This window comes from Anas platyrhynchos, chromosome 18 (genome assembly GCF_047663525.1).
Source record: "Anas platyrhynchos isolate ZD024472 breed Pekin duck chromosome 18, IASCAAS_PekinDuck_T2T, whole genome shotgun sequence".
In the NCBI taxonomy this organism is placed as follows: Eukaryota; Metazoa; Chordata; class Aves; order Anseriformes; family Anatidae; genus Anas; species Anas platyrhynchos.
The window spans coordinates 8,955,224-8,970,363 of NC_092604.1; the positions used below are offsets into that span (position 1 = coordinate 8,955,224).

Sequence of the window (15,140 nt, forward strand, 5' to 3'; positions counted from 1 at the left end):
GGCTTGCCTCAGGCTGTGAAACCACTTGTGGGAAATCGGGGGTCCTTTGGACTTGTGATTTCAACACTTACACCCTCTGAGCACCTGATGCACGCAGGCTCGCACAGGGCACTCTCCAGGACGGCTGCTGTGCAAAAATGCCCGAGGGAGGGTTGGAAGTGAGGAAACCCAGCGTTCATCCGGTGCTTCACACGTTTTGCTTTGACGTGCTGTTGAGCTAGATGCAGAGATGTGAACAGGCACGAATCCTGTTATCTCCTTGCCACTTTGTGGCTGGGCACCGTAAGAAAAACTGTGCCTTCATCTCCCTTTGCTGTGATAGACATTGGGGGAGCTGGGGCATCCCTTGGCCGTTCAGCAGGAGCTTGGCCGTGCCGTGGCGCAGCAGTGGTGACAGCGGGCGAGCTCCTGGTGCCACTGGCTGTCCCTTGGGCCACTTCCCTGGCTGCCTGCAGAGCTGCAACAGGAGCTGCTGAGCACACGGCAGCTCCTCTCCTGCGCCAAGATGCTGATTTCCAGCTCCATGAGATTGCAGCCAAAGGGCTGTGTTATCTGCAGGAGCCTCCACCTGCGGGCAGCCTGTCTCGCACGCCGCGTTGCCGCTGGGCTGAAGTTGGTTCAAGCTCCGTCGAGTACGATATCATTTTTACATCTCGTCACTTGGCATCTCCGCTCCTGTCCTTAACGTCGGCTGCTCCGTGGCCTGGCTCTTGCAGCTGAGCTGCCTTGACAGCTTCCCTTGCACACGCAGTTGGTTGGTTGCACGCTTGTGCGGCTCTCTGCTTTTCTGTTGCGTTTTTTGTGCCTTGATTGGAGCACTGAAGGAGCTAATAAGGAGCCATGCAAAGGACCTGCTGCATTGCTCCTCAGCTTTCTATGCACCCACGCCAGCAGAGCAGGACCCGCGCCCTGGCTGGCAAGGAGCAGGCGGGAGCAAAGGCTGGGGTCATCGTACAGCAAAATCACAGTGAATCTGCTCCTCCTGCCAGCCCTGCTGGGGTTATTCCCCGAGCACTTGGGTTCCTGAGGGAGCCTCGTGGCACTCGAGGCTCAGGCTGGATGGGCTGCCCCTGCCCGTATGAGCTGGCCTCGTCTGAGCTCACAGGAAAATTATTTTCTAAGTCAACACAAGACCTCCTAGCAGGTGACAATGTGGTTTCAGCCTCGTTGTTTTTTTCCATTTGCGACACCAGCACGGCTGCTGTAACCCACCAGGAAGCCAGGGAGGCTTTTGGTGGTGAGATTTTCAGCTGGTTAGTTAGAAAGGCATTTCGTGTGTGCGTGGGGGTATTTGCTTTGCTTTGGGTTTATTTAGCAAATGTTGGTGATTTTTTTTTTCCTCTTTAATTAGAGAAATGTAAGCTTAGAGCAAATTTGAAACAGATGGAGTTGGTGACATCACCCTTTGTTTTCCTCCTGTTGGTGCAGATTACCTACTTTAAAAATGGGAAAGCCTGAATTTAGGCTTAAGCACCCGTGTCCCCTTCATTTTCCTTTCCTTTCTGCCTTTCCCATCCGTCTGCTTTGTTCTTTCATTACTCCTCCTCCACCGGCTCCAGGCGCGGTGCCTGCCTCGAGAACCCTCTGCTTCCAGCCAAGGTCCCTTCAAGCTTTCAGCTGTTTCCCGTGCTGGAGAGGAGCAGCCCCAGCGTGCGGGTGGCAGTCCCCGTGCAAACAGCCCCCAAGGGTGGCTGCTGACCAAAAAACGTGCTAAGAGCCTGCAGCTCCGGTGCTGAGTGCTGCTGGCCCCTTCCCCAAACCTGACCCCGTGTGTTCAATCCGCATGGAGGTTGTTATTTTCTGTGGGTATCTTCTGGCAGCTGCTGCCCTTGTTGCGTGCACCCCGTGGTGCTCCTACCTCCCCTCTCCTCGCCCCCAGCATCCCTGGGGGGCTCTCCCATGACCCTTACAGTAAAAAAACAAGCTGCTTGTATTTGTGCAGCTCCCTGCAGGCTGAGAAGCCACGGGGACAACCAGGGCATGCGATGACCCCACAACCTCTGGTCTTCACCCCCATGGTCCCGCAGGCAGGGTGCGCGCTGCGGTGCGCTGCTGTGCGGGGGTTGCTTGTGGATGGATCCACGCCAGAAGTCCAGGCAGCCCCACCAAAGAGCACACACACAGCTCGGGGTCAGTCCCCTTTGGGTCAGTCCCGGCGTGACCCGCTGTCCTTGCCTGTCCCTGCTGGGGCTGTCGCTTCCCTCGTGCTTGGCCCTGCCTTGCTGCGTTTTCTTGCCATCGTTTGCACAAGCGTGACAAAAAAAAAAGCAGCACGTGCCTAAAGGAGCAATGGCTTGAAATTCTGCCCAAATCCCCGTGCCACCAGCTGGCCCTTTGGCTGCAGGCAGCTGAAGATCGGGGGCAGAGCAGGGCACGGCCGCTGCGGTGCTTTCCGAGCCCACCCCGTGTCCGGCAGGGCGCTGCTGGCCCAGCGGGGCTGCTTTGCAGGAATCCGCTCCATCCCCCTGGCAGCACATGAAAAGCCCCGGCCACAGGATGTGTTTGTGCACGCTGAGCTGGGGAAAGCGAGGGGAAGGGACAAGAGAGAGGAAGGGAGCTGAATTACTCTCTCCATTGTCAAGTTTATTTTCAACACTTTTTTTTTTTTTTTTTCTCCCAAAGAGTTGAGACTTTTTATTTCCCTTTTCTCCAGAAGTGACCTTGGAGATTTATTCTGCCTTCTCCAACAATAACACCATCCCGGTCCTATTTGTGGTGCGGGGCTCGAGCAGCTGGCACGAGGGGCTGGGCTGGATTGCCAAAAGTTGGGGCTCTTTAACCTCTGCCAGCCGCTTCCCCTGAGCACCTCGGGGTGCAATAAATTAACACGCTTGCGTCTTTCCGCTGGGAACCCGGACGAATTTACAGGATAAAATACCTTTACCAGGCTTTTATTTTTTTTTTCCCCTGCTTTTATTTTCCCTTTTCCCTTTCCCTTTGCTCCCATTCAGCCCAGGCTGCTCCCCGCTGTCCCGCTGAGCGTGGCCAGCGTAATGAACATCGCTTAAAAACACAGCTCTGCGTAGCCCCCTTTGCACCGAGGTGTGTTGGATCGTGGCTTTATGCTTTTATAACTGCTGGTTAATGCTCGTGGATATGAATCCAGCTGGGTTTTTCTTGGCTGCTTCAGGAATCGCTTGGATTCCTCCTGCCTCGGGGTCCGCAGCACGGCGCGTGCAAAGCGAAGCCGGGCACGGTCCTGGTGCCTTGCTCTTGGCTCAAGCATCTTTGGACCTCCAATTCTGCATTTGGGAAATGGCATTGACTGTTTGCAGGCGTTCCCAGGGGATTGATACCTGTCAGATGTTTGTTCGGTGCTGAGAATTCTTAGAAACAGCAACGCTAAGAGCACGCAGGATGGAGCAGGGTGCGTGTAGGACCTTCTGCTGTGCAGAAAGCTGCCAAAACCCTTCGATTTTCCTCTATCCTAAAAGCAGAGCAGCCATCCAGGCTGGAAGCAGGTTGCTTTTTCCTTCTGTGCGCCAACTCTGAGTGACTTTGACAAAAGCAGCTTGTTCCTGGGCACCGGCACTGATGGAGACACAGCCCCTGCCACCCGTAGCTGCTGTGCTGCAGCTTACCTGGGGGGCAAGGAGCACCCCTGGGTGCCACCAGCAGCTGAAATCAGGGCTCAGGGACCCCAGAGCGCTGGTACCCCAGCCCTGCTGGATGGCTTTGACAGCTCTCCTGTTGCTCTGGTTGGTTTTTGTGTCCCACCATCCAGGCTGGGGCTGGAGCTGGCTGTGGTGTGCGGGGCTGCTGCTCTGGCTGTGGATCTCTGGCTGAGTCTGGCTCCTTTTGGGATAGGTAAAATCATCCCAGCTGCCTCATTTAGATCTTATCGCCCCTCTCTGGTGTGGACGGTCCCTTCCTGTGGCGCTGCTTCCATCTTTAGGCCAGTATCTAAGAGGAGGCTATTTATTCCTCTGTTCAAATTTATGTAAAGCATAAACATTGTGTCCTGAGATGTTTATAAAGCAGAGAGGCACTTCCTCTTCTCATTTCTCACTTTTAATCAGTGCTTTTTGCTTACTCACCAGCAGCAAAGCCATAAAGGGATCACTTTTTTTTTTTTTTCCTTTTCTCCCCGATTAAATTAAACTGTCCTGGTGCAGGTACTGAAAAACAACCAATCATACAGAGAAAAAAAAAAAAGTTCTCCCTGCCTGCCCGCTGATGGAGGTGATCATCTGCAGCGTTACGGAACAAAACACGGAGGCAGCCCCAGCAAAAAATGTGTGCTGTGAGCTTCTGGTGCTGGGCTGGGTGGCCTCCCATCTCCTCACCCACCCGTGGCACTCGTGAGCCCCCTGGGCACAATCCTGGCAGCAAAAGGGCAAGGTCACGACGAGACGGGAGAGCCCCATCTGCGTCTGACCAGATGCCACCAAGCGTCCAGATTTCTTCTGCCCCAGTGGGTTTCGGCTCAGAGGTGGAAGGCTCTCGTGGAGACATCGCTGTCCTTCAATGCAAAGTCTCGATGTAGGTGGATTGGGGTTGTCAGGGGGTGACACAGGACGGGAGGGTGGCAGTGCCTTGTTGGCACGGCAGGTCACTGCTGTGGCTCCGTGTCCGAGCTCTGCGCCCTCAGCGGTTCCGCTGTGTCCGTGCTCGTAGCCTGAAAGTGTAGCTGAAGCTAACCTTGGGGGAGCATTGGCTGAGTGTGGGTAATTAAGGTAATTTTCACTGTTTTCACCTGATCGATACTGGGAGTTATTGATCCCATTTGGTGATGGGGATGGAGAGGGGGCAGCACCGCTGTTAGTGCCTGCGCAGGCATCGCGGCGCTCCTGTGCTCACCCCGCAGGACCCACTGCAATAAATCCCTGCAAACCGGAGCAGGAAACACCTGAACAAGGCAAATGGGGGCAGAACAGACCCCAGCAAACAAATGCAAATGTGCACAGAAGCAGCTCAGTGTCAGTTCTTCCAGCTGGTGCATGGGGCACCTAGCAGGGGTGATGGCTCACCCTGCGTGGCACGGCCCCCAGCACTGGGGAGCTTCACTTGCAGGCTCCAGGACCCCCTGTTGCACCCCTCAGTGGGAAAACCAGGCTGGAAAGCTGTGGGGGCTGATGCATCAGCCTCTGGCTGAGGTCAGTGGTGGTGGAGGACTGGAATTTTCTCCTCGAGCCTTTCAGGGGAGCTTTGCCATGTCGTGCGCTTCTGCGCTGGGTTGCTGCTGCTTGGGGTCGCTGCTTTCACTGACAGGATGGTTTGTAAAGGGTGGGATTCTGCCGTGTCTGGCAGTGTTCCCATGTTGGGTGCATTTTCTCTTCTTTCTCCCATAACGTGAGCACCCAGGAGCTCAGGATCTGGCTCTGTAGCTCCGGGGTGCTGCTGCTGCTGCTCGACCCCAGCTGGTCCTGAGCCAGCGTGAGCAGACAGGCCTGACTCTTAGGAGGATGGATAGTTGGGATTTATTGGGATCTATTCTTACCCAGCTTCCATTTATAAACTCTTCAGTCAGGATGAAATCTGGGTAGGGTTTCCCAATGTGGTAGCTGTGAATAAGAACATCTCCCATCTCTTCGTGCCCTGCAAAAGGAAGAGAAAGTGTCTAATAATAGCTGTGCGAGGAAGGCTGTACACAATAAAGACATGATGAAAAATATTACACTCATTCATATTGATTTTTGCTTTGTTTGCTAGCTGCTTGCTTTATTACCCTGGCAGAGCCATGAGCAATGTCATCCCAGGCTCAGCTAATGAGCAGCCATCAGCTGTCATCAGGCTGGCTTGAAAATTCACTTCCACAGCCATGGAACAAATAACACCATCCAAAACGCCCGTCCAGAGCTGCGGTGCCTCCTGTGCGAGCTGGTTTGGCACGGGGAAACACCAAGAGGAGAAGGAGCCCATTTGGTTTTTAGTCCCATCCCTTAACTGGGGCGTGCAGAGCTGCCATTTAACCAGGGTTAAACACGACCCTTCCCCAGGTTTTGTGGGTCACCTTTATTTGGTGACTTTTTCTTAAGCAATGCGCTTCGCCCCCAGTTTTCCCCCAGAAAGGAAATTTTTGCAAGTGCTTAATTTATATTAAATTGACCCCGGCTCCCATTGGCAAGGGCTGGAGTTAGCCCCAGGGTCCCTGGTGGGAAGAGATTTGGGCTGTCACGGAGAGTGATGTGCATGGGTTTTGAATACCATTAATTAATTAGAGTTTTGCAGCCCCTTGTCCATGCTGGAGCAGCAACTCCCTTCATTAGCAGCCAGAGAAACGCCGCCTCCAGACAGCGCAGCGCAGTCCCCGAAACCTTCCCGTCTCCTTGCTGGAGAGCACGTTCTCAGCTGGGACTGGATTTACAGTGCCATCATGCATTATTCATCCGAAACAATGCATATTCCAGCTCCACGGTGGTGCGGGCCAAGGCAGAGTAATCTTAAGGATGTCTCCAACCCATAAATCTTAATGATCCAAGCATTAATAGACTTTGTGCGTGTGTTTGTGGGTACACAAGCAAGTCTTCCTCGTAGCAGACAGCAAGATCCACCCCAAATTAAATTGTTTTGCAAGCAAGCAGCGCAGCGTTTCCCCTCTAGCAGGAGAAATCGGTGACCTGGGCACGTGCAGTGCTTCCAAACAGAAGTTCAGACCTGCTCTCGATGCATCTGCTGGGAAAAAAAGGGGGGAGCTCACAGCCTGAGGGTCTCTCTTGAGGCAGGAGGTTGGGACGCTTGGTTTAGATGCTGCTCATGCCCAAGTTGCAATGAAGAGCTAACCAGTTGCTGTGGCTGCGGGTTTTGGCGTTTGCTAGCGGAATTATTTCTGATTGGGAGAGTGAAGGAAGGGTTGGGGATAAAAAAAATCTTCTAAAAACTGCTGGGATTTGTTGGCAAAATTAAGTGTCTTTTAAGAAAGTGAACAGGATGTTGGACTTCTTAAAAGGGGGGGCAATTTATGCTAGTATTTTTATAATAATTGATATTAAAGGAAAAAAAATCAGGTATTGTTTACATAAAAGCCACGTTCTTTGCCATCATTAAATCCTTCTGCTGCCCCTAATATCACATGTACCCTTAGGTCTAAAATACAGCTCGGGAAGCCGTTTCCTTTAACCGAGTAAATAAGATTTAGCTCCTGCGCGCTATCTACCTGTTTCTATGGAAACCAGATTTTAGTGCCAAGCAGGCTGCTTGAAATCGGCTTCGCTCCTGGTACGGTCGCAACCTGTCCTGTGCCAGAGCAGCAACAAAAAGCACCCGGGGGCTCGTGCCGACGGCCTGGAGAAATGGAATTAATGGGGGAATGGCTTCTGCTGTGGGTGATTTTTATTTTTTATTTATTTTTTTATTTTCTTTTTTTTTTTCTTTTCTGAAAGCTGATTTTGCCTCTGCCCAGAGGGGAGGAGGAGATGCTCCGGGCTGTGCTGGGTGCTGGGGGAATCCCGGTGCCCCAGCTGGGAGTTTGCTGGAGCCGTGGAGGTGCAGGGATTGGGGTGAGCCCTCAGCAGTGCTCTTGCAGTGCAGGGGCATCGTCCGGGATGCTGCAGCGAGCCCGGGGTTGGATTTGGGAGAAAATAAACAGAGTTAAGTGTTGCTCGTCTCTGGGTTCCCATTCAAGTGCAGCTAGGAAGAGCAGAGCGAGCCAAGCACGACTTCCCTCTTGTACTGAAAAAATTATTACAGCATAATTATGTTCGTAGACTTGGAAAATGAAACATCTTTCTCAGTGGGCCTCAGGGCCAAAATAGATGCATTTTTATGTTATTTTTACCAGCGCATTTTTTTTTTAGATGTCAGTTCCTTTTCACAATCAAAGTGGAAGCGGCCGAGCTACGCGATCGTCCTTATGAAAATCTCCAGCCTATTTTTGCCGTGTTTGGGATTAGACGATGCGACACATCCAAGGGCCTGCCCTGGAGGCAGGGGCGTGGGTCGAAAGTGTCAGATGGTTAAAAACAGATGGCTTCTGGTTGTCTTCTTCTGCTCTCAGCACTCGTGTCGCATCAGTGGTTAATGTTTTAATGAGAGGCTGGAGGGGAGGTTGGCGCTGGCATTCTCCCCGGCTGGACATCCCCATGGTGCTGGCAGTGGTTATGGTCTTTCATAGCCCTTCGGATTATTTCTGTAATCCCTTGGATTATTCCTTTTGCTGCTTCCCTTGTGTTTCTCCTCTCCTTTCCTTGCTGCGATGGGTTTGTGCAGTGGTTGGGGTCCGTGAGATCAGAGCTAGCTGCAGAGCAAACTCATCGTGGCTCCACCAGGAGAGGCGGATCGCCCTCGCCGGGCGAGCACGCACCACGTCGGGCACCTTGATCTGTGTCTGCGTGCCAAGATCTGACGATAATGAGGGCTAATAATGTGCCAGCACGATAAATCTGGAGCAAACCCAAGGCACAGCGGGCAGGACTATGGCCCTGGGAAGTGGCACCGCTGCCAGCCCCAGGGGATCTCTGCCGTGCTCCAAGTTCTGAAAGGTTTCTCTGCCAAATGGCATGGCTGGATGGTTCTTCCATGCCCCTGCGTTCCTGTTTTGGGGTTTTTGTCGTAAAAGACATTATGCCCTGCATCCGATGTGCCAGTTGGCTCGCCGTTAGAGGTGCATGAGTGTGAGTGATGAACCCCCGTGGGCTGAGCAGCACCAACCCTCTGCATGAAAACAGGCCTCCAATCTGCAGCCGGTCAGATCTTGGTGCACATTTTCCCCATTAATGACCGGGGCAGAGACCACGTCCTGCATCTGGACATTTTTTCCATTCTTCTTGCCTGAAACCCTTCTGTAATCTTAATGGAAAAGAAATCCTCCCTCCCCGTCCACCCATTCGTTATTGGAACTGCTAAACAGTCATCTTCAGCAGCTCTCTAATAAAAGGATGTCAGTGAGATGAAGCCCTGGAGAGCCGAGCTGCTTATGGGGAGCTGTTTCAACTTGATTCCTTGCCGGCTTTTTAATATACTTTAATACAGTTCCGGTCCTTTTTCTGCATAGTTTTTCCCCATCAAAGCTTATCTACCCTGCTCTGTTGTCTTACCATCCCCTAGCTTTGCGTTGGGTTTGGGGGAAGGAGACGGTGCACGGCGCGGCGGAGATCTCGGTATTTATATCACAGATGCAAATTGGCGAGTGGCTCGGCTCTGGCCAGGTGGTGAAAAGCTCTGAGGTTAAAATTCTGGTAACGAACGTGCTTGCGGCACCACAGCCGCTCACTTAACGGACTGCACTTCCTCCTTTGTTTGTTTGTAGTTTTATTTGTTTGAAGGTTGCTCTGGAGTGCGGGATCACCCTCAGCCTGCTCGCACCTCACCGTGCCGTGCTGTACGGCCATTCTCAGGCAAAGCCATCCCGAGGTGCTCGACAGCAAAAAAAATAATAAAAGGCAGAAGGGCAGGCGAGCTGTCAGGACAGCAGACAGAGGAGGAAAAGTCACGAGCAGATGTGCATTTATGGGGTATGCTGGGCCCTGCCAGGAGGCAGCACTGAGGATCAAGGTGTCCTGTGCACAGCGCGCGGCTCTCCGGAGCCATCCGGGACATGCTCATGGAAAGACTTGATAAGATGTGTGTTTGCTCTGTGAGATTTATGGACAGGCCTGGCTGAGCTTCCCCTTCTAATATTTCATCTAATGTTCCTGTTGGTGCTGGGGAGGAGAGGCAGGAGAGCCTGGCAGCACTGGGGACACGAGCTGCCGGCCGCCTGCCCTCCGATGGGGCCATGCTCGTGCCTTGGCATCTCCATTTTTCATGCAGAAACGTGCAATTAATTTATATCACCTGTACCATGAAGGCAGTGGTTTGGCTTAGGGGTGCTGAGGCTCACCCCAGCAACTCTGCTGGAGTCCCCAGAGGGCAACCGTGCTGACACTGTCACTGTCACTCGGCCCTGCTCCGTCCCCGTTTGTCCCCAGGCTCAGCAGGAGAGCAGCTGCGGAGCCCTGGGGGAGCAAAGACATCATTGAGATGTCTGCAGGCCCATGGGGCTGATTGCTTTCGACGTGCCCCATCCCTTGCTCGTGCACCATGGAAGAGTTGTTCGGGTCCGTGCTGTTAACCCTGTTTGGGCTGTAATGAAGACATCCCACGTCCTGCATGGGCAGAGCCGGGTGATGATCGTGTGCTGCCCGTGCTGGTTTTTTGTGTTTTTTTGGGGGATAAATTGGGGTAAACCGGGCTCAGACCCACACACAACATGAAGGAGAAGGGTGAGAATACGTGGGAATGCGCTTCTTGCAGAAGGATCCCAACATAAATCACTTGAGTGGCTGGTTAATAAAAAGTTTTAATAAATGCTGAGTTGTTTCGGTGTGTGGCCCCGTCGCTTTCATCCACGACTGTACAAATATCAGTGCCATCACCCACTATTGTGCCCGCGAACACTTATTACTGATAACGCTGGTATCTGTTGCAGTAGAAAGCACTCCATGAAAAATACATAAGTGGGGCCTTTGTTAGGAGAGCGCTGCCGCCGCCTCTCCCCGCTGCGATAACGGGCTGGGGCATTTTGCTGCGTTTTCCCTCTGCGATGCAGCGATCCCTATTTTTGATTCCTCTCCCTCCTTAACCCCTCAGCTCCCTTCTCTCGCAGCTCTCGTTCCCCAGGTGGGATTGATCTCAGGGTGATGGGGACAGGGGACAGCTGGAGGAAGGGGGGTGGGTCTGGGCTGGGGCTGGTCCCTGCTTTCTGGGTAAAAGCAGGGAGGAGAGGAGGAAAAAAGTTTGTGGGGAAAAAAAATATAATTAGAAGACCTTTTTTCAACATGAGCCAGTTTGTCCCCATTTCCCTGCCCTCTTCTCCATGGATATATTTATTCACAGTCCTGTTTGGTATCGGGTACCGGTCAGGGTAAGTGATCCCGTGATAAATATTGCAGAGGAGCCGATGTGGGGCTGCTTGGGTTCGGGTTTGTTGGTGCCCAGAGGGCCAGCCCAGGCTGCTGCCGGGAGCACCCTCGGTGTTCGCATGGACCCGACCGCCCCTCCCCAGGTCTGGCAGGAGGGGTGGGGAAGAACCCCCCGATCTCGTGTCAGCTGAGTGATGGAGAGCCCCGATCACAGTTCCCGTGTTCCTGGCGTGCCTTTTTTGCTCCGTGGAGCTGCATTTCATGGGATGCCCCGGCTGGAAAACACGTCCTGCTGATGGTGAGGTCCCTCCGCTGCGCTCTTGGACCAGCTGGTGGGGGGAGAATCCCAGCTCTCGTGTGACCTGCAGGGTGCCCATGGGTGCTGCGGGATGAGCCGTGTCCCCGCTGGGGCTATGAGGTGCCACGGGTCACCCTGTGGGGTGAGTCTGGAGGTGGTGACCCCGGGGTGGTGCGCCGTGCCCTTGGGCTCGCTCAGCATCGCTGTACGGGATGGTGCCAGCCAAAAAAAGCAATGCTGAGGCTGCGGGGCTGTGGCAGGAGCAGGATGAGGCTCAGAGCTGTGGGTTTTTTTTTGGTTTGGGTGGATCCTGCTCAGCCGCCCCTGTGGAGCTGTGGTGCTGGAGCCACCTCGGGGGCTTCTTGCCCTGCCAGGGTCAAGCCCCAGCCTGGTCACCACTGCTTGTGGAGCCCCCCGACCTCTCCAAACCTCATTTATTGCCAGCTAGGGAGAGAATTTGCTTGGTTTAATGTTTACTTTGCAAATGTAATTTCAGAGAGGGGGAATACTTGCATAAATACACGTACCTCATCTCGCCGCCTTGTTCCTTCCAGTCACTCAGACGTGTGATTTTACTCCTCCAGCCGTAAAGCCGAGCGTGCGAGTGTTAAATTGTTAAATAAGTCAAACATAATGATTCGAGTACCCAGCATAATGTTTCCAAAGCGCAGGATCTGAAATCCGACACAAGGCGCGCGGGCAGACGCCTTTGTGGAGATGGTGCTCCTGAGGGGGCCGTCATTTTGACAGGAATATATTTCCCCCCCCCTCTTTTCCCTCCCGCAGCCCCGTCTCGCACGGGCTCGGTGCTTTCGTGGAAGTCGCGTCCGCACGCGGTTCGTTTGGGTGTGGGATTATTCAACCCTTGCAGCTCCATCCCTGCGGATGCGCAGGCTGATGGAACGATACCCGCTCAGCTCGTGTGGGGGCCCCGACATGAAATGAAAGGTTTTGTTTTGTTTTGTTTTGTTTTGTTTATTTTCTGAGGGGCAGGCCGAGCTGCTTATCTCTTGGTAGCGCTATCAAACATGGCAGCCCAGGCACAGCCTCTGCATCTGGCCAAAATATGTCATGGGGGGGGAAAAAAAAAGTTGTTTTGAATAAAACCTCGTCCTTTGTAGCAGATGGGGAAAGACTCATTAAAACTGAATTTTCAGTGACATTTTTCGCCTGAAGATGTAAAATGGTCTGTCTGAAAGTTTGTGGAGTCAAAAGAAACATTGCTTTTTGTTTTCCTTTTTTTTTTTTTAATTTTTATTGGATAAAAACGAGACACTTCTTGGTATCTTTCAGAGCAGAAAGAAATCTCTTATTTCTGCTGCCCCCCTTCCCAAAAGCCGAGGTTTTTGCCAGGCTGAGCTTTTCTCTGAGGCCTTTAGCGGCTGCGGTGGGCTCGTGGGGCTGCTGGAGCTGGCTCTCGCCTGGCTTTTTGGGGGTTTCACGCTATGCAAAGCGCCTCGTGCAGCGGTCACCTCGGTTGCTTTGCTTGCTGGTGGCGTGGGACCAGCACCACTTCTTTGATTGCAAAAATCTCTCTTTTTGGACCCGTAGCACCAATTTGCAGGAGTGGCTTTTGGGATGGGGTGTGAGGTGTTGGCCTTTACTTATAATGCTCTCCAGACCTCGCAGATTCACACACGCAGATTTATCCCTTCTTTTTTTTTTTTTTTTTTTTTTTTTTCCTTCTTCCCCCTGCAACCCAAGCCTGACCACAGCACCACCCAGCTGCTCTTTGTCTCCAGTGACTGATTAAAAGGCTGGAGGAGATTGCATGTGGTGGCTGGGGCTGCGCTTTCCGCCCTGTGCATCACCGTGTGATTACGCCTGTGTATTTTTGGCATCGCTTCCCCGTAACGGGGCTGGAGCTCGCTCTTTACAGCCTATGTCATTTTAACGTGGCATGCTGAAATTCACCCAAGCTTCTGGTTTCCGCAGATTCCGCTTTTGCTCAATCTGTTCTTATTAATTTTTAAACACTCGCGTTTCAGCGGTAGATAAACAGCTGGTGACACCTCCGGAGCCGCGGAGCTCTCCCAGCACAGCCCCCAGGACCTCGCTGCTTCAGGGTGCAAGCACTCGCCGAGCCCTGCTCCCACCCATCCCTGAGCCCAATTTGCTCTTTCTGCCCTTGCCCAATTTGCAGCCAATTTGCTCTTTCTGCTCTTTCAAGCCGTTGCATTTTGCTATGGTCAGAAGGGCCAAGCGGGGCTCGCGGTGGAGCATCCAGCTGGGGATTCTGCCTGAGCATCCCTGACAAAGCTATTTACATTCCTCAAATCCCTGCCTGAAAACATCACGCCTGATCCTTTCTGTCCTTTTCTATTCTCGAAGGCAGCCAAGATCTAATCTTTGATTTTTTTTTTTATTATTTTTTCTAACAGCTGCATGGATTTGCTAGGTCTGCAGGGACCCTTAGATCATCCTGTCTCACCCTCTGTACAGTAGTGACCGTGGAAACCCATCCAGCTTCCCTTCCACCCCATAATTTGTGAGCTGTGACTGTACACATCCCACTGAGGGAGCCAATATTTCAGACGTGTTTCACTGCAATTCTTTCACCTGCCAGCTTGCAGCGCGTTGCGAGCACGTGGCAGTAAGTGTGGTGTCTGCAGAGGCAGCTGGATGGAGCGGAGACTAAATTTAACCAGTGCCACCAAACCAAAGCCCTTTATGGGTATATTTATATCCAGCATTGCAGCACAAGCAAGGGCTGTAGGTTTTGGCTATCAGTGTCTCTGGAAAGCTACCTTATGCATTTCTTTTTCATCAGCCCAAGGCTCCTGCCTTTCTGCAGGGATGTGCATTCACAGACAGAATGGTATCAACGCATTTATTCCCTGTCACAGCTTTTTTGTGGAAGCAGATAGTCGTGTACTGGACATACCCGTGCTCATGGTGCTTTTAGATTATCCTCAATAACCTGGAAAAGTCAGGCAGATGTTTCTGATGGGAAATTTCCTGTGTCCTCCGCATGGGAGGAGGGAAGCAAGGTGTGTGCTCTGCTGGCCTCTGGGAGCGCATCTTCCAAGAATCCTGCATCCCTTCTTCCTTTGTTAGAGAAACTTGGGGAAGGGGATAAAATGCCCTATGCTCAACGAAGGCAACGCTTTTGGGAAAAAATAGTCATAACCTGAATTAACATTTCATGAGTGTGGAAAGTGAGGTTTGCTTCCTTGTGCCCCGTGCTTGAACTGTCGCACCGTGCTCGAGGTGAACTTTCCAAAGGTTTCCGGCTGCATATGAGCACAGGGCCTTATATTTACACATAACTGAGGCTGAAGCAGGGAGCTCTGTAGCACGGAGTGATTTCTCAGCTGGAAGAGCAGTTTTCAGGGTCACGGAGCAGGCCCTGGTGATGTGAGGGGCTGCGGCTGCGAGCCCGAGCGTCGCCAGCAGCCGGGGGCTTGAAGCCGTTTACCAGGCGTCAGTGCCGATCCCTAGGGAGAAGGGCTGGGACCTGGGTGGCTTTGGGGAATTTTGCTTGGCAAGCCAGCTTGCAATAACAAGAAAAAAACAAAGTTTACAAGGTGCTTGTCTCCTCTCTGGTGGCCAAGAGAAGATGGGAGTTAATGAAATGAAGGCTATGCTTGCTTTCCCGTGCTTTGTCATCTAACAGCCGCTCTTTCTCTTGCTTTATCTATTTATTTCTTTATTTTTATATTCTATTTTTTTTTCTGCTTGATGTCGCTTTGGGTTTTGAGATGCTGGAGGCAGGGCAGCAGGAGCCCCATCCCTCTGCCATGTCACCACCAGGGCAGACCGGGGTGGCTCAGGAGGTGGGGGGCTGGTTTCCTCCAGTGCACCTCGTGCTGCTCTTCTGGGCTTCTGGTACTCGATGCTGTGCAAATAAACACATTTCACCAACTTGGTGAGCCAGGAGCAGCCCAAAGGGCCTCGATCCTAATGGGGTTCTCGTTGCAAGCCCTGGGTCTGGTGCAGCTGCAGGCCTGCACACAGCATCAAACAAATCACAGCAGCCGTTTGCAGCCACATCCAAAAAACTGTCTTTTGGGATGCGCTTGAAAAACTGCTATAGCTCCCTACATCCTTTGTGTACTTTC

At 52.6% G+C, this 15,140-nt stretch overlaps 1 protein-coding gene across 3 annotated transcripts in view; it reads left to right on the top strand.

The window, feature by feature from the left end:
• Window positions 1-15,140, top strand: part of VAV2 (vav guanine nucleotide exchange factor 2) — a 122,476-nt gene that overhangs the window by 51,802 nt on the left and 55,534 nt on the right. Inside the window, exon 1 of one of the 3 annotated variants that reach the window (XM_072025328.1) lies at window positions 10,721-10,783. The exons of the other annotated variants lie outside the window; for them this stretch is intronic. Coding sequence (XP_071881429.1) covers window positions 10,736-10,783 — 48 coding nt within the window. The 5' untranslated portion in view covers window positions 10,721-10,735. Of the gene's footprint in view, window positions 1-10,720; window positions 10,784-15,140 lie in introns of those variants that run through there. 3 annotated transcript variants of the gene reach the window in all.